Below are 27514 nucleotides of genomic sequence, written 5' to 3' on the forward strand. Positions count from 1 at the left end.
CAAATATGGGGAAGTTCACTTAACACAGAAAGTGTGATAAGAGACCTTGGGACCCAAGTGGAAGATAACCTCTCCTTTGATAACCACATTGCCACAGTGGTCAGAAAATCTTTCTAAGTGGCCCACCTAATCACAAGAGGGTTTGCATCTAGAAATAAGGAAGTCATCATTCCCCTCTACTCATCACTTATCAGACCCCTCATTGAATACAATGCCCCATTTGGGATGTACCTAAAAAGACACCTACAACAACTTGAGAGGCCCTAAAAATACCTCACCAAGAGGATCGCTGGCCTCAAACAATTGCCTATGCCGAACAGCTCAAGAAACTCAACCTCTACCACTTACTCCGAGGAGACCTCTGTCTGACATACAAAGCTATGTCAAACCCGGAATTGTTGGACATGCTCCACTTGAAGAAATCCCAATCTCCCCAAGCTACATGCTCTAGGGACCTAAACCTCACCACAACAATAAATAGGACATGCTGGAGGGATAGATTTGTGTCTCAGAGACTTCCCATGCTCTGGAACAAAGTTCCCATCCAGGTCAAACAGAGCTCGTCATTTAGCACTATTTAAGAAAAACCTTGATAAGTGGATGTGTGATAGGAAATTCACCCCAGGGATTATGTCTGGGGCACTGCTCAATAGAGGGGCAGGAAATTAACAATATGAGTGGCAAAAGCCAATACACTGTTGACTAGGCTTGCTTTGGCCCTCAGGTCGATAGCCTAGTACCTACCTATGAACCTATAACAAGGCTTAAAATAGAAAGCCCATTTTTTTTCTTGTTTGCTAAATCTATTAAGGACAGTAATCGAATTACACTGTCTTCTACTTTTCTGTTTTTGGTAAACCCTGTTTGGTCTTCATGAATTAATACTGAAAGAATATTATTTAATCTGTCTGCTAAGATAGACATGAATATCCCATAATCAATGTTAAGCAAAGAAACTGACCTGTATGGTATGCAATGGCTGGGCTCTTTATTTGGTTTTAAGATTGGAGAGATGATAGAATATTTCCATGAGGGAAGGATGTTTGCTGAAGTTTTAACTTCTTGAAATGCATTGAGTAAAATTTTCAAGATGTTATCAGGTAAGAGTTTGTAAAATTCTGGAATTAGACCATCCAGCCCTGGTGCCTTTTTGTCTTAAGATTTTTTATTTGTTCCTTTAATTCATTAAAGGAAAAGGGTTTATCTATGTTATTAATACTGTGTTAGGATAGCTTCTTTTGAATATTATTGGCAAGAAAGTTGTCTATACTTTTATTACTTTTAGATGAGTTATAATTATTAATATTCTTGTAGTGTTTTTTAAAACCGAATAATATATTTTTAGATCTGTAACTTTGATACTCTGATTATTTCTAGTGAATATTATTTCTTTTATATGACCTTTTTCATTTAAATGTTTAGATCTAACTGCAATCCTGTGCATACTCTTGGGATTAATTGAGTAGGACTGTAATCTGATTTTTCCAGATTTACTGATATTTTATGCTGCATGATATCCTGATATCCCTTGTTCAGTTTACATATATCAGCTAATGCAGATTTGTCATTTGCTGTACATTTTAGATCATCAGTTTCTTTTTGTATGTCTACCAATTTTTTATCCCACTCTTTCCTTTTATTTATATACCAACTTTTGACTTTACTGTGTAAGACTACCTTTAAAGTGTCCCAAAGGATAATATCTGAAACCTCTCCATTATTATTGTTGTCTAGGTAAAGCTTTATTTAATCTAGAAACCATTCTTTAAATCCTTGTACTGTTACTAGATAAGCAGGTAGTCTTTGGCAGAAGTTTAAGGGGTCAGTATTAAGTCTTACACTGAAGGTGACAGCATTGTGGTCAGACATAGGGCATGCTGACAACACTACATTATTAATTTTGGCCAATGAAGAACTGGTTACAAGGACTTTGTCTATGTTGGTCTGTGTGCCAAATATATAAGAGTAGTGAGAATATTTTAGGGAGGATAATATTTTGGGTCTATATTAGAAGCAAGAAAATGCTTCTGAGCGAATACAGAAACAGCGACACATATTCATCGAATCGCATTTAAGCAATTCAATGAATATTTCATAGGGCAAAGAGATAGTTGGCCAACTTCATGAAGTTGCCCTTTCCTTCCTTATAGTGTGATCTCGGAGTTGATATATTTAGTTAGGGGGTGTGGGAGCAGAGCCCCCCATGTTGGGGTGGGGTGGGACGAAGCTCCCCACCTGTTTATGATGTTAAATTATTGTTTTTAGTGAACGGCCGCATAATCCGCAATGGTGCAGCGGTAGCATTGTTGCCTCACAGCAAGAGGTTCTCCCGTTTGATTTTTTGGCTGGAGTGCGGGGAGTGCCTTCTGTGTGGAGTCTGCATGTCCTCCTCGCGGTTGGGTGGGCATTCGAAAGACATGTGTAAATGGGTGTGCCTTCGTTGAAGTTTGAACATTGAGCTGGCACCTCGGCGTTCGTCAAAATCTACTGCCAATCAAGGGCTTAGAGCTCATAGTATCAGTGGAAGACAGGATACAATTAAAATCATCTACTAATAGTAACTCACCTTTAGACTTTAAAGTTATGGTGTCTAAATGTTTTCTTACAGTTTTAGTCCCACTATCCGGTATCCGGTAGATGTTTGCAAGTGTACATCTTTTTATCTAGTTTTAGTATGTCTAAAGCAAGCATGGCATCATTGCTTGAGTATGAGTCAACTATTTCTGGAATACTCATTGATTTTCTGCATAAAATTAGGACACCTCTTCTCTTGTGGTTGTAGTTTGAACTTACCAAAATTTTATAATCCTGAAAGGTTAATTTGTTTAGATCTTTTATTACTAAGCGAGATTCCTGAATAAATGCAAAATATGCTTTATGTAGCATTAAATATTTGTTGACACTATTCCTTTTCATGCGGTTGTTCAATCGATTGACATTAACAGATATAATGTTAAATATTATCATTTGATGGAGACTGCTATTATAAGTAAAATTGAAAAGTGCTTTCCTTGATTCATTATGACAAATACATTGTTCAAAACTGTTATGGACAATTTAAAAACTCTAAATTTGAAAACAATAAAACTGTATATTATAACAATATTCTGCATGGATAAACTAAATCCAGGATAACTATATCTCTCATAGAAGCCACAAACTAACCCTCTCATGACATCTAGTGGGAATTCCTAGCTACTGCAGGTTAATAGCAAGCAGAAGGGAAACTGCATGCAAAAACATACAAAAGGAAAATGTGATTTAATATACTATGTGTGCATGAACTAAAAAAATGAAGCTGCAAACAATTTCTTATTTTTTTTTTTATCTAAACAGACTGGGCAGTATACCAGACTTTTTTTTCTCTAGGCTAGACCTAGATGTTACAAATATGTCTCCAGCTGAATCCCTTGACAAAGCTGATCACGTGTGCATCAAAAGGTCTGTTAACTTTGGTGCCTATAAAGGATGAGCAAAGGTAAATCAACCCAGATTATTCTATAAGGGCAGTTATTAGGCTCTGAATTCTGATCTAGAAATATGGCACTGGCATAACATATCTGCACAAGAAATTTGAGACAGACTGTGTTCAAAACCTGATGAGTTCATTTTAGAGTTGTATAATATGATTTAAAGCATTCAAGTAAATCCAGTGCTCCAAAGTGGAATGCTAAACTTATAAAAGTTTCACAAAGAATATTTGGAAACTAAGTATGTCCTTTCAGCCCATAACATCTCACTGAAAGTCTCTCAGGAAAATGGAAGTTGGAAGGGCTAAGAGACTATACAAAATAGGGGTAGTAAAACATATTGTTGACAACAAACCAGCTTTTTACAAGTATGTTAACAACTATAAATCTAATTATGCAGGGATTGCACTTATAAAAACTGATAATGAACTTGTAAATAATGATTTGTAGTACAGATTGTGGATTTTTTTGTCAATTATATTGTCATGCAGGAGAAAGGGAAGACAAATAAGGGTCAATTTTAATAGTCCAAAATAATTTGGAATGCCCTTCTATTACAGTAGATCTCATTAATGAGTTGTTAAGAGAAAAAAGTTTTAAAACATACTGTTATTTGTCTCTTTCTCCCATCTAGCAAAATGAATATGCTATTTGCTGAAGTGTTGGTAAGAAAAGGTCATTGAACCATGTTTATTAAAGATGGGCTTTACCTATGACAGATGTAGTTTGCTTATGAACTTGAATAACATCTGTTTTCTATACTTCTGAATAAGAGTTAATTTACTGAGGCAGGCTCTGGAAAATTCCAGCTACCACTGTTGAACTAAGTATTCTGTACCTTTTTGAACATTCTGTACTAACTGTGGTTTTGAGGTAAACATTCTACACTAACTGTGGTTTTGAGGTAAACATTCTACACTAACTGTGGTTTTGAGGTAAAGCATTCTTTTATGAGGTAAATTGTGATCCTAGATGTTTTTTTCATAGCCAACTGTCAGAAATGTAACAAAAGCTATTTTGGCTAGTAACAAGAAAGTATAAAAGTTGATGTCAGTAAACAAGCTGATCAGATTGAGATCATCTTGGCCAACATGCTGCTGTAATCTGGTTAGCTGCAAATAAAGAAGTTTTTCATCACCTGAGGCAGATGTGACTCGCTTGAATTTTTTCTTCTGACATTTTGGTCCTTCGGACCGGAAACCTCTACGAAGATACGGATCAGACCGACAGAGAGACTGAAAAACCTGCGCAGGTGAGGGTTTCTCATCTTAAGATTCCCTCGATGGAAAGCCCTCCGACTGATTTGTCGTTGGAAAGAGGCCGGCCGCTCTCTGATCCCTATCTGAGGGACGGTTTCCGAACCAAAAGGAGAAACGGAGTCTCATCTGGTTCAGGTAGGATGAAAACAATTTTCTTCTAATTTAATTTAACCTTGTCGTCAGGGGGGGTTTATTTTTAGTTAAGGGTGGGTAGGAATAATTGTTAAGATTATTTTTGTTAGGATTACTTGTTATTTTGTTAGGATTACCTGTTATTTTGTTAGGATCCCCGTTAAGATAGCCCCATTTTGTAATAAGCCCTGTAAAAATAATTTTGATGCAGTCCTAAAATATACAGTTCTAAAATAAGAAATCTAGGAAAACATGGGTTCAAGTTGCTGCAAGTGTGGGAGTGATGCCTGTTTAAATGTTGATGCTAAGTATATGAAAAGTTTAAACAAAAATAATGTTAAATTTTTGAGAAAGTGGAAGTTGAAATATGATTTTGATGGTACACTGAATAAGAATGCCTGTGCAAAACTGGTTAGAGATTTGAAAAGAGATGCAGGAACTAGAACTAAAAAGCAGAGACAATTGGGATTTCCCCAAGCACAAAAATGGTTAGAAGAAGCAAATAAACAAGCTATAAAAGAAAAACAGTGTCAGGAAAAAGAGAAAATAAATCAAAAGGGATCACTGGTGCCAAGTGGAAAAGTAGCTTTATTTTTAGATAAGGAGGATGAGCACATAGTTTGTGCAGTACAAAGGCAGGCAACTGCCCCACCATATGGTGAAATTGCTGCTGCTATACAGGGGGAACCTCCTCAATATCAGTCTGAAGATGTGGGATCTGTACAGCAGGGTGGGTTATTAGCTGCGCAAGGAAATGTTGTGACCCCTCCAATTTACCCACAAATTCCCGTAGTACCTAAAGTTGCTTTGCAACAGGTAGACCAACCTATGCAGTTAATGTCAGGACCAGCAGGGCAAGGATGTTGGGCTATTAAACTTCCTGACCATTCAGAAGCTCTTCCCTTAATACAAGTTGCAAACCCACAAGCAGGAGATGTTGGACAAGAACCAACTATTTTAGTTTATTGTCCCTGGGCTAGAGAGGATATAAAAACGAGCTACAGATGGTATCCCTCATCCCAAGGTTAATTTTCAAAAATTTTCTGAGGACATAGTTGGTATGCGTTTAAGTTATCATCTAAATGGTTTAGAAGTAGAACAAGTAGTGCGACAAATCTTAGGTCCAGATTGGCACTTAGCTTGTGGTACTTGGACATGTAAGGCAGATGACAGCACTACATTAAAGCATAATTCTGGGGTGTTAGACACGCGAGTCACTGATCTGTTAAAGAGAATTTCTGATAAGTGGGGTCCAAGAGCAGACTGGACAGTAATAAATCAGTGCATCCAAAATGATGATGAATCTGTAGATCACTATATTGTAAGATTGACAGAAATGTTTAATAACCATTGTGGATTGATGATTCCACAGGATCAGACCAATGATAGTCCGTATGAACAGCAATTAAAGAATGCTTTCCTTAATGGTTGTAAGGCTCCGATAAGTAGTTTTATTACTAAGCACATGGTAGATCACAGAACATGTAGACTGCAGCCTTTGTTTGAATATGCACGGCATGCTGAGCGACATTTCAATTTAAAAAAGAAAAAGAAAGTACAAGTGTTGGCAGTAGGGGATGATGGTGGTATATTCTTAGTACAGGACCAAAGGGGGCAAGGGCGCCATGGTGGTGTAAAAAAACGTGGGGGCCCACAATGGGACACGTTAAATGAACCAGGTGGACATTCAGCCTATAGGGAAAGGTTAAAAAGTGGAGAATGTTTTAAATGTGGTAGACATGGGCATTTCGCTGCCGACTGTGAAGAGTGGCAACATCCCCCACAGCTTACGAACAAGGGCTCCGCATGACTATATGATAGTAAAGAAAGGCGCCATCTTCATTATGGGGATAATGAAGAGGCAGACACTCTCACGATGAATGTCAGAACACTCTAATGGAAGGGCGGGATTGTGACTGTGAAGTCCTAAACCTACCAAATTTGGGTATTGCTATGCATCTAGATCAGAAACCCATGGTAGAGTTTTTGGTTGAGGGACAAAAAGTGGAGTTTTTATGTGATTCAGGTGCATCGTGTACACTTTTGGGTCCAGCAGTTCTGCCTCCGAACTGCGAAACAGATGAGTTTGTCCTTGTAAAAGCGGCAAACGGGAAAATTTATAAGGAACCACTGTCTCATCCTCTACTGTTCACAGATCCGCAAACAAACCAAACTGTTAGGTGTAGGGTAATTATATCAAAAGTTTGTCCAGTTAATTTGCTGGGAAGAGATTTGATGCATGTGTTTGGAATAGCGGCAATTCCCACACCTAAAGGTATTGAGGCAAAAAGGTTAGCGGATGGCTTAGTAGTACAGGGAGTACAAGACTTGTTTTACTGGTATAGCCTAGACTTGATTTCAGACGGCCCGGGGAGGGTTGATACAGAGTTGATCAATCTAGCTCTAAGTAAATCTAGGAGCAGGTCACCACAGGTTGCGGTGCACTTACATTGTACAATGTTCTATAAGGCCCTTGGTCCGGATAAAGAATTTGAAAAAGAATTCTTTAAGCACAAGTGTGCAAGGATAATTTTGAATGATATGTTTTGGGATACGCAAGGTAATACAGTAGTAACCTGTACGTTGACTAAGGAAATGAGTTCTCTATATCGCTCAAGTTACAGACCGCATGTTTCAGTTACTAAAGCAGTAGGGACACATTGGGTAGATTTGGCGAAAAAGGTAATGATTTGGGACACAATGTCTGAAAGTCAGTTAAAAGATCGACAGATCCAGGTACAAAGATTAAATTGGGTGACTTGGGCACGACCAAGCGTGCACTTCAGGGATGACAAAACAGAAAAGGCATGACAAATCCTCCTAACTCAAGAGGAAAATAGTGCGTTAAGTGCCTTGCCTGTAGATTTATGGTCAAAAGGTAAAGGAGATGTAGGATTAATGAAAACAGCAGGTGAAGTTTGTATAACTCCAAAGTCAGGTTTTAGACCTCATAAGCACCAATACCCATTAAGTAAACAAGCGGAGGAAGGAATTAAGCCAGTTATCGAGCAGCTAAAACAGGTAGGAATTCTTGTTGAATGCCCAGATTCACCCTGCAATACTCTGTTGTTTCCTGTAAAGAAACCGGATGGGTCATGGAGGTTGGTTCAGGATTTACAAGCAGTTAATTCAGCTGTGATCCCAAGAGCACTGGTGGTCCCTGACCCCTATACATTACTTAATGATTTACTACCTCAGCACAGATATTTTTCTGTCATAGATATAAGCAATGCCTTTTTCTCCATACCACTACACAAGGAGAGTAGATTTTGGTTTGCATTCACTTTCCAAGGTAAAAGATACACATACACCAGATTGCCACAGGGTTATTGTGAGAGTCCGACAATATTCACACAAGAAATGGCTGTGAATTTAGCTCAGTTTGTTCCTCCAGAGGGAAGCCAAGTCCTGTTGTACGTAGATGATATTTTATTGGCCTCACCCACGCAGGAAAGTTGTAAAAAGGATACCCTTGCCCTTCTTAGTTTTTTAGCTGAGCAAGGACATAAAGTAAATAAAGAAAAGTTACAATTGTGGAAAGCACAAGTAAAGTACTTGGGTTATTTAGTCTCGCAGGAAGGTAGACAATTGGAAAATAAAAGAAAACAAGCAATTTTTGAAGCACCTATGCCCACGACTAAGCGGGAGATGATGTCATTTTTAGGTGTGACTAATTTTTGTAGAAGTTGGATTCCTAATTATGCTGAAGAAGTAGGGCCATTGACCGCACTGATCTATGACACTCCCATGGCAGCTAAAAGTAATATATAGTGGACAGATAAGGCAATACAAGCATTTAATAGAATTAAGCAATTGATAGCAGGATCCTCTGTTTTGGGTTTTCCGAACTATTCTAAGCAGTTTGTACAAATGGTTGATTGTAAGGGAGGATATATGACCTCGGTTCTGGTACAAGTACATGGGGATAAACAGAGACCGATAGCTTTTTATTCCTCCAGATTAGACCCTGTTGCAAGGGCATTGCTGTATTGTGTTCAAGCTGTAGTGGCAGCCGCCATGGCAGTGCAAGCCTCAGGATCATTAGTTTTGTTTCACCCATTAAAATTGCGAGTTCCACATTCAGTAGCTACTATACTTTTGCAAGATAAGATAACCTTTTTATCTCCTAGTCGACATTTGTCATGTGACAGTGCTGCTGACACAGCCACATATGACCATAGAAGGATGCACTACTCTTAATCTTGTGACACTTTTGCCGACTCCAGAAGAAGGTACTCCACACATTTGTTTAGAGAGCATTCATAACAAAGTACTTCCCCGACCAGATTTAACGGATATTCCGTTGGTAGATTCTGATCTCATTTTGTTTGTAGATGCTAGTAGGGTATGCTGTCACCACAGAAACTGAAGTTTTGGAAGCAAAAGGATTGTCAAATATTTATTCTGCCCAAGCAGCTGAGTTAGTGGCTTTGACTCGAGCTTGTACCTTAGGGGAGGGTAAAAAAGTGAGAATTTATACAGATAGTCAATATGCTTTCTCTACTGTACATGTTTTCGCTCAACAATGGAAGAATAGAGGAATGGTTACTGTGACAGGCAAACCAATAAATCACAGAGATTTAATTTTGCAGTTGTTAGATGCAGTGCAATTACCACTCCAGATAGCGATATGCAAATGCTCCGCATATACCAACAGAAAAGATCCTGTCTCCAGGGGAAATGCCCTTGCTGATATGGCTGCAAAAAAGGCAGCTCAAGAAAATGATTTGCTTTTACATGACAATGATTTAGAGCCCGGACACCTCTTAGACTTAGAGACACTAAAAGTAATGCAAACATTGACAACACAGAAAGAAACATGTCATTGGGTGAAATATGGTATCACTCAACAGGATGGGTTGTATAGGGCATCAGATGGCAAAATGGTATTACCCTCAAACCTTTTTAGGTATGCTGCATTGGTTAGCCATGGACCTGCCCATGTAGGAGTACAGACAATGGTTCAAATAGTGTCTAAGGTGTTTTGGTGTAAAGGATTTTCAACTTATGCAAAGCAATTCTGTTTATCTTGTCTATTATGTGCAAAGTATCATGCTCAGGGGGGAGTTAAAAAATCCCAGCAGGCATTCCCTACCCCTCCATATCCATTCCACACACTCTGTATGGACTTTATTGAGTTGACACCTTCAGAGGGAAAAAGATTCTGTCTAGTTATAATTGATGCTTTTTCTAAGTGGGTAGAAGCTTTTCCAGTAAAGCATCCTGATGCACACACAGTAGCAAAGCTTTTGACAACAGAAATAATTCCACGATTTGGCCTTCCAAGGCGCATTTATAGTGATAATGGGTCTCATTTTGTAAACCAGATTGTGCAGAAGTTGGGTCAAGTGTTTCAAATTGATCTCAAACACCATTGTGCTTACCATCCACAGTCAGCTGGACTGGTGGCGAGACACAATGGTGTCCTGAAGAGTAAACTCCGCAAACTGATAGCAAAAACGCATAGATCCTGGACTGCGTGCCTTCCATTGGCACTCCTGTACATGCGAATCTCACCCTCCTACAAAGGACTTACACCATTTGAACTTTTGTTTGGGAGACCATATTACATCCCGCAGTGGCAAGGATTGTTGCCAGCGGAACTTGAGGGGGGTGAGGATCTGGCGGATTATATGAAGAAGTTGCTAAATGTCAAGTCTCTTGTAACCAATGACTCCTTTGCAGATTCCAGAAGTGAAACCTTGTTAAGCATGGCACCTGGGGACTGGGTGTGGATCCGAATTGTGAAGAGAAAGAACTGGTCATCCCCAGGTGGGAAGGCCCATATCAAGTACTTATCTCGACACCTACGGCTGTAAAGATCGCAGAGAGGACTTTGTGGATTCATAACACCCACTCTAAAAAACTTAAGTCTTTTCCTTCTACCATTGATGTTGGTCAGACTCCATCGGACCCCTGAACGCAAAGTCTGACTACAAAGGAAGGATGGCCATGTTCAACTGGTACTTGATGATGATTTTGGTGGTGAAAGTAAATATGTCCATATGAGAAGGAACAGTTGTGAGAGAAAAAGGAATGGTGGTGCTGCAAGCAAACAGGTGTTACTACTGTGTTCAAGGTAAAACTTTGTGAAGGAATTTTGGACTGTGCTAAATGGAACAATAATGATTTCTTGACTCGTGCAAAATATTTGTGCAATAGAGACTGTGCATCCTGGTCAAATGTTTGGTGGTCAACAGATGTGAATGGATGGGAAACAAGTGGTGCAGTGATACCAGAGAAAGATAAAAGCAGGCAACAAAGAATAAAAATTGCGCATTTCCAAGGTACTGAAGTAATTACTATAACCATTGTGTCACCACAAGAAAGTGACTCAGGAGTTTATGGAATCGGAGTGTCTCTTCCAATTGGAACTGACCCTTTGGGGACCCTCCAACTTAAAGTACAAAGCCTTAAAAATGCTACGAGTAAAGCAGATTTTGTCTTCACAGAAGAAGAACAATTGTTACTCGAGACGGGATTCGTACACCATAATGAATGGTTATTTTGGGTTAGATATAGTACCCGAGAGGCACATCGTGAGAACTGTGTTTCTTGTGCTGAAGGTAAACAGCAACTAGCAATAGTCCCATTGATGCAAGATGAAGGTAACCTAACGTGTCTGTTGAAATTATTCTTCAACAAAACTGAAGATAAATGCAAAAATGAAACTCAGCGTTTTCCAGTCATAAGCAAAGTTGAGAAACCGCCTACAGCGATTTCCTATCCAGGTTCATATATGTGCATTTCCAGAGATGGCACAGGAAAAAATTATGGCAATATGGGACAGAATTATTGCAACATTACTGTGAATGGCAATGAAAATCCATTTCTGGAGAACCAAACTCATAGTTTAGCAGACATATGTTGGTTATGTGGAGACAACAAACTCAGATTAAGGCTTACGATTCCCTGGAAGGGAACTTGTGCACTTGCAAAGTTAATTCTGCCATTCTACATTTTCCCAGTTCCAGCAAGCAATTTCATAAGAGAACCTGAAATAAAGCCGAGGTGGTTGAATAAGAGAAAAAGAGAGGCACCGAAGCAATCCTTCGATAGCGGTGTCTAGATAGATAACATTGGCATACCAAGAGGCGTGCCTGATGAATACAAAGCAATAAACCAAATAGCAGCTGGTTTTGCATCCATCTTTGTCTGGATTCAACCCAATAAGAATGTGGACTGGATCAACTACATTTACTATAACCAGCAGTGTTTTGTGAACTATACCAAAGATGCATTAAAAGGTATTGCTGAACAACTGGAGGCCACTTCGCAGGTGACATGGCAGAATCAAATTGCATTGGATATGCTCCTGGCCAAAGAAGCAGGAGTTTGCTAGATGTTTGGGACTTTCTGTTGTACGTACATCCCAAACAACACTGCCCCTGATGGGAGCATCACTCGAGCTTTGAAAGGTTTGCAAATGTTATCCGAAGAATTGGCAGAGAACTCTGGGGTAAATAATCCCTTTACAGACTTTCTACGAGCGTGGTTTGGAAAATGGAGTCATCTCATCAGCAGTTTCCTGGTGTCCGTCGGAGTCGCTGTGGCTATCGTGGTGGTATGTGGCTGCTGTTGTATACCCTGTATCAGAGGTCTTCTACAAAGACTGGTTGATACTGCTGTTACAAAAACAATGTACCAGCAGTTGCAACAGACTGGTGAAAGTGAATACATTGAAATGTGATTTTTGCAAATGTTTTGAAGTTTAAAAGTTTGTCTTGCAAATGAAGTAATGTATGCAAAGAAAAACTTAGTTTTTACCATATATTGCTGAAATAAAAAGACAAATAAAAGTGTTTTGAGGGGGAAATGTTAAGAGAAAAAAGTTTTAAAACATACTGTTATTTGTCTCTTTCTCCCATCTAGCAAAATGAATATGCTATTTGCTGAAGTGTTGGTAAGAAAAGGTCATTGAACCATGTTTATTAAAGATGGGCTTTACCTATGACAGATGTAGTTTGCTTATGAACTTGAATAACATCTGTTTTCTATACTTCTGAATAAGAGTTAATTTACTGAGGCAGGCTCTGGAAAATTCCAGCTACCACTGTTGAACTAAGTATTCTGTACCTTTTTGAACATTCTGTACTAACTGTGGTTTTGAGGTAAACATTCTACACAAACTGTGGTTTTGAGGTAAAGCATTCTTTTCTTTTTTTTTTCAAAACAAGTTTATTGTTTTAACATATAAGAGAAATATCATAACAATTTTATACAAATAATTAAAAATAGGTATTATTATAATATTCAACAAAACAACTAAAGTATTTACAAAGACATCCACTACAATCAGATCAATTAATTAAACTAAAATACTGTGCTATTGAAATTAGAATTTTTTTAACAAATTTTGTAAATTATCCCATACAACATAATGTGATGTTTTTCTAGTTGTTCTCATTCTAATTGTGCTTATTTCCATATGACACATTATATTCATAACATTTTTAAATTCATTGAACGAAGGAGGTGTATCTGAAATCCAATTTCTAGTTATTATTTTCCTAGCCACTGCTAGAATAGACCATAACAAGGGAAGCTTAATCTTTTTAACACATTGAGGTACAGGTGTGTTGAATAATATAAGAGACTTAGAAATAATGAAATTATCTGTAAAAAGAGCCTGCAAAAATTCATTAATTGACTTCCAGTATTCTTTCAACTTCATACAGTCATAAAACATATGAGCCCAGTCAGCATTAATTTCTACATTACATCTCTTACATAGATTATCTTTATTATTAATTTTATTCATCATCAAAGGTGTATAAAAAGATCTATGTAAAAATTTCCATGTATAAAGTCTCCAGACAATGGAAAATGTAGTTCTATAAGCAGATTCCAATATATATTGTTTATCTTGTTGAGTTGGTGGGTCCCCATTAATAGAGGTGAAATAATTCCAGTATGAATCTACATTGTAAAAAGTTTCTTGTCTGATAATTTTATGTATATATGAAAGTTTACCTTTATCAGAAACTTTAAGCTGTAAATTTATTATCAAGTAATCAATCAGTTTTGGAATAGATTCTTTAACTGTTATAGACATTAGATATATTCTATCAATGAGATGTTGTCTAAAGATCTGAACCTCTAACCAGCAAATTTCTCTTAGATCAAATTCTTGTTTTAAGAAATCTAGATTTTTAACTTTATTATCAGATATCAGCTGATACCAGTACTTTAGATTATTATCTATAGCTAAATGAGCTCCTTCAGAAGTAGATGACATAAGCATACCCTGAGTATAAATTATAGGGAATACAATAAAATTCCATTCCCTATACTTAGGGTGCATGAATATAAAGTTACGATAACTAATAATAATATTTAATGGGTAACAGACCATATGTTTAGGTGTAATAGGTGAAGTACAAAATTCCTTTAGCAACCACAACATGGAGTTATTTATAATCATATTTTTATGTGTTAAGGAGATTTTCATGAAGTGTATACTAATTAGCTCCCAATAATCTTTCCATTTTATGACATATGACCGATCTATTAATAAAGTAATAACTTTTATAATAGAAGAGATAATATATAAATTAAAGTCTGGAAAAGAAATAAACCCTTGAGACCAGCTATTAGTATGTTTCTTTAATGCAATCCTAGGTCTATTAGGTGCCCATAAGAAATTTAACATTAGTGTATTCAGTTTCTTGATAGTTATTTTTGTAGGTGAAAGTATTATTGATTGTATTAAGTATAAAATCTTGGGGAATATTATCATTTTAATAATTGTAAGTCTCTCCTCCATAGTAAAAAACATATTATTCCAGGTATTAAAAAGATTTTGTATATTAAGAAAACAGGTATTATAGTTATTATATATAATAGATTTAATATCTTTAGATAGTATTATACCTAAATAAGTTATCTGACCTGAGTTGGGTGCATATTTAGTAAAATCACTAATGAGAGTATTTTTCGTGTATATATAGGTAGTATTTTAGTTTTTCTTCATTGAATATTAAACCAGAAATACTTTTAAAATTCATCATTTTATCAAATAAAGACTGCATAGAAGAATTAGATCCTGCTGATGTAATTAGAACATCATCTGCAAAAGTTGAATTTTTGATGTTGTATTTTCTTCTATTTCAAAACCCTCTATGTCAGTACTGTTTCTAATCAAATTAGCCCAAGGCTCCATTACTAAAGTGAATAATAGTGGAGAAAGTGGACATCCTTGCTTTGTACCTTTAAGAATGGGTATTTTTTGTGAAACATATGTTCCTACCTTAATATAAGCCAGCGTTCCTTTGTATAAATGCTCAATTAAATTTACAAATGCATCAGAGAAATTTGTGCATTTCAGTAAGGTAAACAGATAGTCCCAACTTACTGAATCAAATGCTGAACCTATATCAAGACTAATAAGTGTTAAATCTTTCTTTTTCCTATTTGCAAAATCAATTAATGTTAAAGTTCTTCTTATATTACCAAAAGTATTTCTATTTACAATGAAGCCCGTCTGATCTATGTCTATAATGCTGGGGATAATTGTCTTCAATCTATCAGCAAAAATACTCATAAACATTTTATAATCAACATTAAGTAATGAGATGGGTCGATATGAAGAACATCTAGTTGGATCTTTATTAGGTTTTAAAATTGGTGAAATAAATGTATATTGCCAAGATGGGGGGGTTATTAACTCAGTTTGGGCCAGAATAACAACCTTATGTATTAATGAATATGTAGTTTTAGAAAGGATTTTATATATCTCTGGTATAATACCATCATTACCCGGTGCTTTGTTTGATTTAAGCTTATTTATTTGTGTAATAACTTCTGTATATGAAATACTCTTGTCCAATAGTTTAATCTGTTGTTTATTAAGCTTTTTATTCATGTTTGTGGTTATAAACTCCTTTATTTTATCTTTAGGTTCCATGTTAATGTTGTTATGGTTAATCTTATGAAAGTGATTTCTAAATTCATCCAGTATTTCTGGTATACTAGAAACATTCTTCTTTTTCCTTAGAGAAAAGATTTCTTTGATATGGTTTTGTTTATTCAATCTTTTTGTTTTATTTTTAAGTCTATGTAAGTATTTGGGGCTTATTGAATAAGACAAAAACTTGTATTTCTCTAAAGTTATTTTAACTTTATGAGTTAAAATTTCTTTGTATTTCTCATTTAGTTTGTTTATTTCTTCAATAACTTTCTTGTCCATAATATTTTCTTTATTATTATGTTTATAAGAGTCTAGTTTACTTTGAATATCTAACAATTCCTTATCCCAAGATTTCCTTTTATTATTATACCATCTGATACTTTGTCCATATATATATGATTTTAAGGCATCCCAAACATAGACAATGGAGACTTCAGGAGTATTATTTATGTCTAGAAAATGTTGTACTTCTGAAAGTATATATTCTTTATAGTCTTTTAGCTGAGTTAAGTATGCTGGTATCCTTTTGATCTGAACATTATGAGTATTTTTATCATGAATTCAAAAACAATTGAGTTATGATCAGATATAGGACATGAAATGATTTTGGAATTAATTAAATCTGTTACCATCTGGTTAGAAATAAAGACCCTATCTATTTTTGAATAAGTTTTGTATCTGTTAGAAAAAAGGTGTATGGTAATGATTTTGACTCTATCTGATTATTAATATCATTCAAATGATAAGAATTAGCAAAATCATTTAAATGTTTTGCATTAGATGTAATTCTTCTTTTCTTTATAGTGGTAGTATCACTTTCATGTAGTATACAATTAAAATCACCAGCTAAAATAATATCCCCTATAGAGAATGATATGATCTTATCAATATGATGTTTCACTGTATTAATACCAATTCCAGGTATCCAATATTCATTAATTAAAGTGTAAGTCTTCCCATTAATTTGTATTGTAACCATACAAAACATTCCTTTGTCATCCTGATAAGACTTAATGGTTTTAGGAATGGGCATACTTTTATTCCATAAAATAGCCACTCCTCTTTTTTCTGAGTGTGCTCTGAACTAACCAATACTGTATACTTATTAGTGGCTAGTTTATCAATATCTTTTTTCAAGAGATGGGTTTCTTGCAGGAAGACTAGATTGGCTTGTGTAGATTAATGTATCTTATTAGGCTTGCCCTTTTACACGGATTATTCAATCCATTAATGTTTAAAGAAATTCCTTTTAAAGATGTCATTTGGCATTTTTAAAACTCAAGAATCTTATGATCGAAATAACAAATAACAAGATAAATAATGTTACATCTCCTCTTTTAGGTGTACCTTTAAATATAGCTGTATTTATTAAATCTCTTATGGGATTTTGTATAGGATTCAATTTTGTTTGTAGTGACAATGAGTGTACAAAATATATTGTGGATGTCAAAACTATATACATATAACAATGAACAAGTGAAAATAATGTAAGGATTAAACCTTGCATCCCACCTGGAGTTGAAAACTCCAACTTAGAGTAGTATTTACTACTCAAGTTAACCCCCTACCCTAAGCAGCAGTACCTCAGCTACCACCTTATCAATTTAATACTAGTTATATTTAACTGAGGTTAACAGTTTTCAATTCAATTATCTATCAAGACAAAACTACACATTTGGTAAAACAGCATCATATAAACTAAAATAAACTTTTTTTTTTTTTTAACTGTTCATACTATTATATAGATCTATGTAATATATAACACTTGTATTCTAATAGCATTCAAATAATCTTAATGTTAGAAATCAAGAGGAGAGAAAATTATGTTCTAACATTCATTTAAATCAAAAACTTTGGCTAATATGATTCAGACATTACATGCATTAAGATGCATCTATTTTCTGTCATGTGAATTCTATCAACAGCTTCCAAAAAAATCTTGAATTGTTTGTATATGAGCATTTACTTAAACTCATTATTGTCAATAGAGTAAAATATTGTATTCATAAAAATTATTATAAATCATATTGCATAGTTATGCAGATTCTCAGAAACACCTGCGTTATTACCTAAAAAAAAAAAAAAGCCATCACACACATAAACACAGACACACACACACATACATATACACACACACACACACACACACACACACACACACACACACACACACACATATACACATACATATATATACATACATACACACACACACACACACACACACATACACACATATATATATATATATATATATATATATATATATATATATACCTGATCTCACTGAGTTGTGTCTTTGTAGAGCACTATCCTACTTGCTGTCCCTAGAATAAATCTGTCTGCTTTATACAAAATAATGCACAGCAAACACATATTAGTAACCAGATTTTACAATCATGCTAACCTACTGCTTTAAAATATATCACATGACATTTCTTCCAGAATAGAGTTATAAGATTATTTATGCTTGTCAATCAGATGAATTAAATGAGTTATAGTAAAGTATATGTTTGGGACACAAGTTTTAACACAGATTATTATGCTACTGTTAAGTAGATTTTCAAAAACATTTAAATAAATGTTTCATTTTCTATGCCTTCTAAAATAAGATATTTACTTGCTACAAGAAACTACATCATTTAAACTCATCATAACTGACATATTTTATGAATAGAGTATTTTTCCTGAATCTGTGGTGTGTCAGTGTGATAACCTTGTCAATGTTTATACTAACTGCTTTCAGTTTCTCTGTGAAAATTCTGTGAGTGAAGCTTCTGAGGAAACTCATGGACACTGTGCATGAGACAGCCCACATCCCAGATTGTCTCCCTTAACATTTTGGCGGAAACTTATTAAAACTTGTGGCAAACATTCATTTTGTCAATAGAGTAAAATATTGTATTCATAGAAATTATTATAAATCATATTGGATAGTTATGCAGATTCTCAGAAAAAAAGCCATCACACTCACACATACACACATACATACATACACACACACACACACACACACACACACACATATATATATATATATATATATATATATATATATATATATCTGATCTCACTGAGTTGTGTCTTTGTAGAGCACTATCCTACTTGCTGTCCCTAGAATAAATCTGTCTGCTTTATACAAAATAATGCACAGCAAACACATATTGGTAACCAGATTTTACAATCATGCTAACCTACTGCTTTAAAATATATCACATGACATTTCTTCCAGAATAGAGTTATAAGATTATTTATGCTTGTCAATCAGATGAATTAAATGAGTTATAGTAAAGTATATGTTTGGAACACAAATTTTTAACACAGATTATTATGCTGCTGTTAAGTAGATTTTCAAAAACATTTAAATAAATGTTTCATTTTTTATGCCTTCTAAAATAAGACATTTACTTACTACAAGAAACTACATCATTTAAACTCATTATAATTGACATATTTTATGAACAGAGTATTTTTCCTGAATCTGTGGTGTGTCAGTGTGATAACCTTGTCAATGTTTATACTAACTGCTTTCAGTTTCTCTGTGAGAATTCTGTGAGTGAAGCTTCTGAGGAAACTCATGGACACTGTGCATGAGACAGCCCACATCCCAGATTGTCTCTCTTAACATTTTGGCAGGAAACTTATTAAAAACTAGTGACAAACATTCATTTAGCAGTGTAAATGCATCTAAACATGACAGAACCTCCACAATGTATTCCACAGATCATCACAGCCTCTATGCAAGTGAATTTAAACTCAAAATTACCAACAAGCAATACAACTCAGCATTCTTCTCCCAACTCAATTTTCATACAAATCCTATTATTCACTGTGCCCACACAGTCAAAAGCATTTCTATATATTAATAAAGAAAAGAAAAAGAGAGTAGAAAATAAAAGGGAGTGAGGCAGAAATAAAAAAATGTAAGAGAAAGCTGTAAGAAGTATATACAATGGAATGTTACTTACTGTTTATATTAATAGAGTTAAAAATAAAACATATTATTTACTCTTATTTAGTTCTGATTATTATTAGTTAAAGCATGACAGATTATTTACAAGCAAGCATAAGCAGTATAATCAAGAAAGTATAATTAGAAATAGCATTTGAAGAACTTATAAACTTTTACAAGAAATAAATATGTTATTATTCTATTAATGATATTTTCATTACTGTTCTCTCCCTGCCCTCCCCTACCCTTTACCCACTACATAATCTAAATAGAATGTCATTGTTTAAACAAAGAAATAATAAAAGAAGAAGGAAAAAAAAAAGGTAAAGATAAAAAAATGTATCAAATTACTAACCTTACTTTTTTCAGAAAGAGAAACAAATCGAGTCACAGCCTGCCATTAAATCCTCAGGCATTTTGACTGGTTATGAAACAAAGCATTTCTTTGCACATAGAGAATAACTTTGATTAAATCTTTTCCAAAATATTTGTGGCTTTCTGGAAATGCAGGAACTATATTCAAAAAGATTAATAATGAACTAAAATGATGAGAGAGAAAAAAAACATATAACAAATCATTTGTTTTTTAGTCTCTTCTTCTTCTCTGAAGTCTTCCAGGAAGCTTCAGTTGCCAATCTCTTTAATGAAGAACTAGCCCATTCCATTTCTTCTATTTTATCCAAAATCCTTTCTTTGACAAACAGTAAAGCAGAGTCTAAATCATCGAAGACCTTAGGACCATCAGGAAGGAAGATTTTAAGCTTGGCAGGAAACAGAAGGTATGTTTTAAACTGTGCTTTTAAGCTCCCTTATTAGTGGCAGAAAAACTTTTCTTTTAGCAATTACCATGGAAGAATAGTCATTGTCAAAATGCACAGTTGTCTCATTAAACTTAACAGGAGCTTTAGCCCAAGCAGATTTAAGAACCATCTCTTTATCAAAGATGATAGAAATCTAACTATAACTGATCTAGGATAGTTTTTGTTAGAGTTAGTATTAGCTATAGATCTATGTGCTCTTTCGATACCAAAAGAGAATGCGTCTGGTAAATCTAAAGTTTTAGGGAGCCATGTTGTTAAAAAATAAGTAATATTGTTACCTTCAATATTTTCTGGCAGTCCAAAAATCCTAATGTTATTGCGCCTAGATATATTTTCCAGGTCATCCAGCTTTGTTTGTAAATGTGTATTTTGTTTCAGCAGAAACTCAATGTTGATTTCCTCTTCTTGTATTTTATTTTCCATGTCATTCACAGCTTCTTCTATGCCTGTCATCTGGATCTTCTGTTGTTGCAGGTCCATATGTAACAAGTCTATTTGTTTTGTAGTTTTTTCTATGAAAGTGTCTATTTTAGTATCCATTTTATCCATCTTAGCAGTAAGTTGCTGGACTATAATTATCAGAGACTGAAGTTCTTTCTTGATGCTGGAGTCTTGAGAATTTGTCTTACTGGAACTCATTTCAGACTGATAAACTGACAGGAAAATTTCCAAAGTAATTTCTGACAGGAATATTATTAAGATTTCCTTTCTTTTTTAGATATAGTTCAAGAACTATATAAAACAAACATATTTAGAAAGAAAATTACTTCAAGAATTAATTTTTTAAGTAATTAATTCCTGTCAATGTAATGAAATTGGTGGAGCTGAAGAAATCTGCTGCTATCCTGTGTTCATCCTTGGCCACGCCCCCAAGCATTCTTTTCTGAGGTAAATTGTGATCCTAGATGGTTTTTTCATAGCCAACTGTCAACTGTCAGAAATGTAACAAAAGCTATTTTGGCTAGTAACAAGAAAGTATAAAAGTTGATGTCAGTAAACAAGCTGATCAGATTGAGATCATCTTGGCCAACATGCTGCTGTAATCTGGTTAGCTGCAAATAAAGAGGTTTTTCATCACCTGAGGCAGATGTGACTCGCTTGAATTTTTTCTTCTGACATGAGTCCTTAAAGAAAATCAGGCCACAGTATCCCACTGGTCCTGTTTGCTAAATGGGCTCTTTCTCAGACAAATAATTAAATGGTTTGCACAAGTTTTAATGTATGTATTCAAGAAATTCTGGAAAGTGGACTTCTCTCAAGATTTAGAGAAAAAACTCTTATATCTTTGTTCTGTAGAGGCTCTGCTACTAAGCCATTAAGTTATAGACCAATAATCTGACAAGTATTCAAAGTAAAGTTTTTGAAACAGTCATGTTAAAGTTATTGCTCTCCAATGAAGCTGTGAATAGGGATAACTATCAACATGGCTTTTGTAAACTAACTTAATAACAAAGCTGTAATAAATGCATTAGATAATGGAATATTTTTAGACATCATTTGCTTAGATCTACTAAAACCCTTTGATTCAATTCCACAATAAAATTTAATGGGGGTGTTGTAAACTGAATCCAGAAATGGCTAGCTGATACAGCATCCTATACAAAGATTAAGACCAGTCATACTATTTTCAAACTGACTGAGGCATCCGCAAGGAATTGCAGTGGGTTCGCCCTGTCTAACATATTCTAATGCCAGCCTAGAAACACTTGTTGGATATAGAAATTTTGAGTCAAAGATAGGTACAGTGGTGCTATCTGTTAAAGATCACAAGAAACTTCAAAGATATATAGATATGCTGCAGAAGTGAGCAGATGAAACTGCAAAATGCATTGTGTTAGATACAAAGCACACTAAAGAACTATACCCACATAATATAAACACGAATATTTTTGGACAGGACTTACAGTGGTAGTGCTTAGAGTTTTGAATTTTGTTACAAACACTGATGCTATGGCAAGAAAGTGTTATTTTTGATTGTGACTATTTTAAAATGAGAATGTACTTCTACCACTGTTCAGAACAAAGGTAAGGTCAGTTTTTTGACTACTGTGCTAGCTTTTTATATGTGTTCTGCTAATGAAGTAAACAAAGTGAACAAATTACAAAGAATACAAAGATATGCCAAAATGATGCTCTCTCTGAAATATAAGCCTTATGCAGAAAGGCTAACTACATTAAAGCTACACAGACTGTATTATGTAAAAAAAATGATGATTTAATTTTTGCTTTCAAAATCTTAAAGATGAAAAAATGAGATCTACATTAGAAATAGAATTCCTATGTCATCACTTGGGGAATAAAAATAACAGTTTACTACACTTAGAAAAGTACATCTATAAAAAGAGTTCCTCCATACTAAAATTGCAAGATTACAGAATAAACTTCCTTCTTGTATCTGGCATACTGAAAATGTATAATATTTAAAATCATATTAGGTATTATGATCATTTGTTTTTTTTTTTTTTTTGGTGAGAATTAAAGGAGCTGGGCTCTGGTGATGGCCTGTAATTGGGTCAAGAGCTACAGATAATGAACCATTGAAATAAACGTCATTATTTACAAATTAATTTTAATAAACAAAAATAGTTTATAAACCAGTTGCAAGAAATAGAATTTGAGAATCATTTATTTTTAGACATTACAACAAGGATTATCAAAAGCAAATGGTAAATACAAGGGAATTGTTCCCAGTGTATCCTTGTTGAATTTTGTCTGAATCCAGACTGAGTTACAAATGAATTTTGCCATGTAGCAGAAACAAGGGACATGCATGTACAGAAATCATCATCTGAAACAAGCTAGATTAAATACAAACACACAGGACTTTTCTCAGGTGGGGGGTTTGCCACACTAGTGTCATCTGAAATAAAATTTGAAGGCTACAACACCCAGAACTTCCAGGTATCTTGGAAAAAGCAAACTGGTACAGAATCTGGGAACTTTAGCAATTTTTTTTCAAGATGATTCCATACGTTTTCAAGCAGTAATGGTTATCTGGCACACGGTTGCAACACCTTGTGTTATAGATGCAAGTTGGAGAAACAGCAAGGAAATGACACAAACTGCAATCACTGTATTAAAATAAGTTTAAACGTTGTCACTTTAATGGGTACAGATCCCAGATGTTAGAAAATAAATAAGAACTGAGCACAAGCCTTGTATTCATCATATAAAAATAGTGTTGCGTCAGCTAAAGAAGTATTTCCAGCTTCAGGAAAAGAAACAAAAATAAAGGTATCTGATAATATAACCAAAAAATAAAGTGTCATATCTCCTATATTATAATAAACAAGTAAACCTGGTTTTAAATAAAAGAAGCAGAAAAGTCTTTATTCATAAGACTTTGAAATTGTTTTCAGGAGGTGTTTTTTTTAAGAAAGAAAATAGGGTCTGGTATTCAAAAAACAACTTCATTAGTACAAAGCCACATAAATTGCTTTACATATTAGGCAAAACTGTCCTAATTCATAGCCCTCGTCACTGCCCAGCAGCACAACCCTGCTCTACTAAACAACAAAGGTTTTGCTGCAACATGCAAATATGGTAGCAGGTTTGTGTGCCATTTTCTAATGAAGTCCATTATCATCCTGGAGCACCCCACTATTCTGTGTGGTAAATTTCCTAGCACAGTGATACACAGATGTGTGTACAAGACAATTTCCAATGCATGCAAAAATTTATCTGCATACACTTACATATTTCAATGGGGAAAACTCTGTGCAGAGTGCATTGGGGCAGCTTTACTCTTCTCAGATTACCAGGCCAGGTAAGACGTGTAAGGATATATGAGTGTATGTATGTATGTATGTGTGTGGGGTAGAGGGACATTGTGTGGGTGGGGTTTGTGCATGCATGTGCATGTATGCTTACTGTGAGTGTGTGTGTGTGTGTGTGTGTGTGTGTGTGTGTGTGTGTGTGTGTGTGTGTGTGTGTGTGTGTGTTGTGTCTGTGTCTCTGTGGTGGGCGACCACCATCTGCCGTGACCTATATTTGCTATGGAAAGGGAGATTGTAGACATAGACAATACATGCACCAGATATGTATGTGTTTGTCTGCTTGAACTGTATATGCGCATGCTTGCCTGAGTGTATTACAGTATGCATGTATGTAGCCTGTGTTATCAGACAGGAAAGCTGCTTAGAGCAAAGCTGGGATGTACAGTGGCTCTACTCTGATTAGCTTCTCCTGTCCAAAAGTAGCTGAATTAAGTACAGTGTGGAGGTTTTTGTGTTGTGTGTGTGTGTGTGTGTGTGTGTGTGTGTGTGTGTGTGTGTGTGTGTGTGTGTGTGTGTGTGTGTGTGTGTGTGTGAGAGAGAGAGAGAGAGACAGAGACAGACTATGCAGTCAGCTAGATTCCTGTGCTACCTGCTAGTGCAGGTTGGTAAGATGCTCAGCTAAACAATTGTTATAACTGCTCAGTTAAGAAATTTTCAGTCATTCAAACAATTTTAATTAGATGTAGTGTTACAAGGAATATGGGATAGTGGAGCAGCACAACTTTCCTTATTAGTGTAGCACGAGTTGAGTTGCTGCAATGGCAATTTTGAATTCTACTCATTATGACTTATAATTATAATAATCAAATAAAATATATTTTATATGATAAAATCAAAAAAGGATTTAGCCAATCGACTTGGTAATTGTTATCAGGTGGTAGCTCTTTTCAGAAAAGAAAATAAATCTGATCATAAGTCAGTTATGCTGACACAATCTCTTATTTTATTTAATACATTTGTTCCCACTTGTGTTACAAAAATAAAATACCCTCTTTTATGGAGTATCTTAACATTAGCAAGAAAAGTCATCATCAAGAGCTGGAAGAATCAGATTCTCTTACTATGAAGGAATTTGTATACTTGGCAACTGAAGTTTGTCATCTTGAACTTATCACGATCAAGACAAGAACATCTAGAATCACCTTTTCATACAATATATGGTTGAAATTCAAAGAACTGCTGGATAAACAGACTTTAATAATTAATTAACAACTACTCATCACATCTTTTTCTGTTTAAAAAGCTTTGTTTTATAGTAGACACCACTGTAAAAGGTTATTCTAGTTGTGTATTATTGTTCTTTTAGATATGTATATTTGTTTGATAATATTTCTATTATATAGTAATGTTTTGTTGTTAAAATTTTCAATAAAAACAATTGAGAAAAAAAGAAAAAAGGGACATGAGAAAATGCCAACTTCTTCATGGAAGTGTAGTTATGTCAATATTATTAAAAGAGTGTCCAAGACAAAATCAGACTAAAGATGATTTGGTATTTCACTTATTTTCACTGCTGAACTTAATATTGTGAGCAATCCTTGCTGTTATTAAGTTTAAATGAAATTCAGTATTATTTAGACAGCTAATACATTTAAAATATTTTTATATTTATTTAGGACTGAAGCAAATCCCAACTGATATACCAACAAATGTACTACAGATTGATCTCTCAAACAACAACATCACAAAACTGAAGCCCAATGTGTTTTGCAATAACAAAGACCTGAAGATCCTTAACCTCAGCAATAATGCAATTGAACATATTGATCCAGGTAAGTAAATTGACATGCATCTATTAAATTATTTAAAATGTTTTCATCAGAACAGAATAAGAAAGATTAAGTAATACACCTGCTTTTATATTAATACTGTATCATTCAATGATAACAAATGGTATACTGGATTGATTTTAATTTACTGAGCCCTAAAATACATGATTCTTCAAAAAGTACAGTTGTGTACACTTACCATAAATGTAGATGTTCGAGTGTATTCACTGTTGCAGTCATTACATTTGGGTAATCTGCTGGCAGGTTGTCCTCAGTCGGCCTGAATAACAAAGTCTTGGGTCCTGCGTCGGTTGCTGTCTCCTCTTCCATAATGTCAGGTCATCAGGGGTATAAAACATGCAGCCGATGCCTATATATATATATATATATATATATATATATATATATATATATATATATATATACACACACACACACACACACACACACATGGATGTAATGTAGAACACAAAAAAATTACCTCCAACTAAAAGCAAATACACCAAAAAGGCTTTTGAGCATAATGAAAGAAAGCTGAGGTATACTAAGAGTGAACAAAGGGGGCTGGCAGGTGGATACCCTGGACTGCAACAGTGAATACACTCGAACATCTACATTTATGGTAAGCGTACACAACTGTACTATGTTCTTCGTGTTTCAGTGTTGCAGCCATTACATCTGGGCAGAATCCCAAAGCTATGGATGGGAGGATGAAATTATACAGCATTAGGAGCAGCTATAAGGCCCTGCAGGATAGCAGTGGCAAAGCCTGCCCTGGATTTAGAAAAGAGAGGTAAATGGTAATGTTTGGTGAACATATGAACTGAGCTCCAAGTAGCAGCTTCTAGAATGTCTCTGGTAGGAACCCCTCTGAGAAAAGCTGCAGAAGTAGATGCAGCCCTGGTGGAATGGGATCTGATCACCTTGGGGACAGGTTTACCATGGTGCATGTAGTAGAAACGAATACAATGGCTTATCCATTTTGAAATAGTCTGCTTTGAATTAGCCTTACCCTCTGACCCTGCAGCAAATGCCACCAGTAGTTGCTCAGACTTTCTTAGAGATTTTGTCCTGTTTAAGTAGAATCTTAGTTGTCTGTGTACATCCAATGAATGCAGAATCCGCTCTCCCTTATTCTGTGGATTTGGGAAAAAATGAATGGTATGGTTAAGAGCCACACTGGATACCACCTTATGCATAAAGGATGGATTGGTCCTGAGGGCCACTCTGTCCGGATAAAAGATAATGAAAGGCTCCACTGCCATGAGAGCCTGTAGTTCCGAAATCCTTCTAGCTGAAGTGACTGCTAAAAGAAAGGCTGTCTTCCAAGAAAGAAATTTTATGTCTGCCGTAGCATCTGGTTCAAAAGGAGGTAGGGTGAGTTATTCCAGCACAAAATTGAGGTCCCATGCAGGAGTTGGTGCTC

The 27514-nt window shown here is 35.2% G+C and overlaps 2 protein-coding genes across 2 annotated transcripts in view; one reads left to right on the top strand and one right to left on the bottom strand.

The window, feature by feature from the left end:
- Window positions 1-27514, bottom strand: part of FBXL13 (F-box and leucine rich repeat protein 13) — a 2081262-nt gene that overhangs the window by 1079605 nt on the left and 974143 nt on the right. The gene's annotated exons all lie outside the window — the stretch shown is intronic.
- LRRC17 (leucine rich repeat containing 17) overlaps window positions 1-27514 on the top strand; it is a 514106-nt gene that overhangs the window by 446380 nt on the left and 40212 nt on the right. Inside the window, exon 6 of the mRNA XM_044088511.1 lies at window positions 25936-26091. Within this exon, the coding sequence (XP_043944446.1) occupies window positions 25936-26091 (156 nt within the window). The remainder of the gene's footprint in view (window positions 1-25935; window positions 26092-27514) is intronic.

The sequence above is a fragment of the Protopterus annectens genome, chromosome 11.part0 (assembly GCF_019279795.1).
Source record: "Protopterus annectens isolate FY-2018-M chromosome 11.part0, PAN1.0, whole genome shotgun sequence".
NCBI classification, from domain to species: domain Eukaryota; kingdom Metazoa; phylum Chordata; order Ceratodontiformes; family Protopteridae; genus Protopterus; species Protopterus annectens.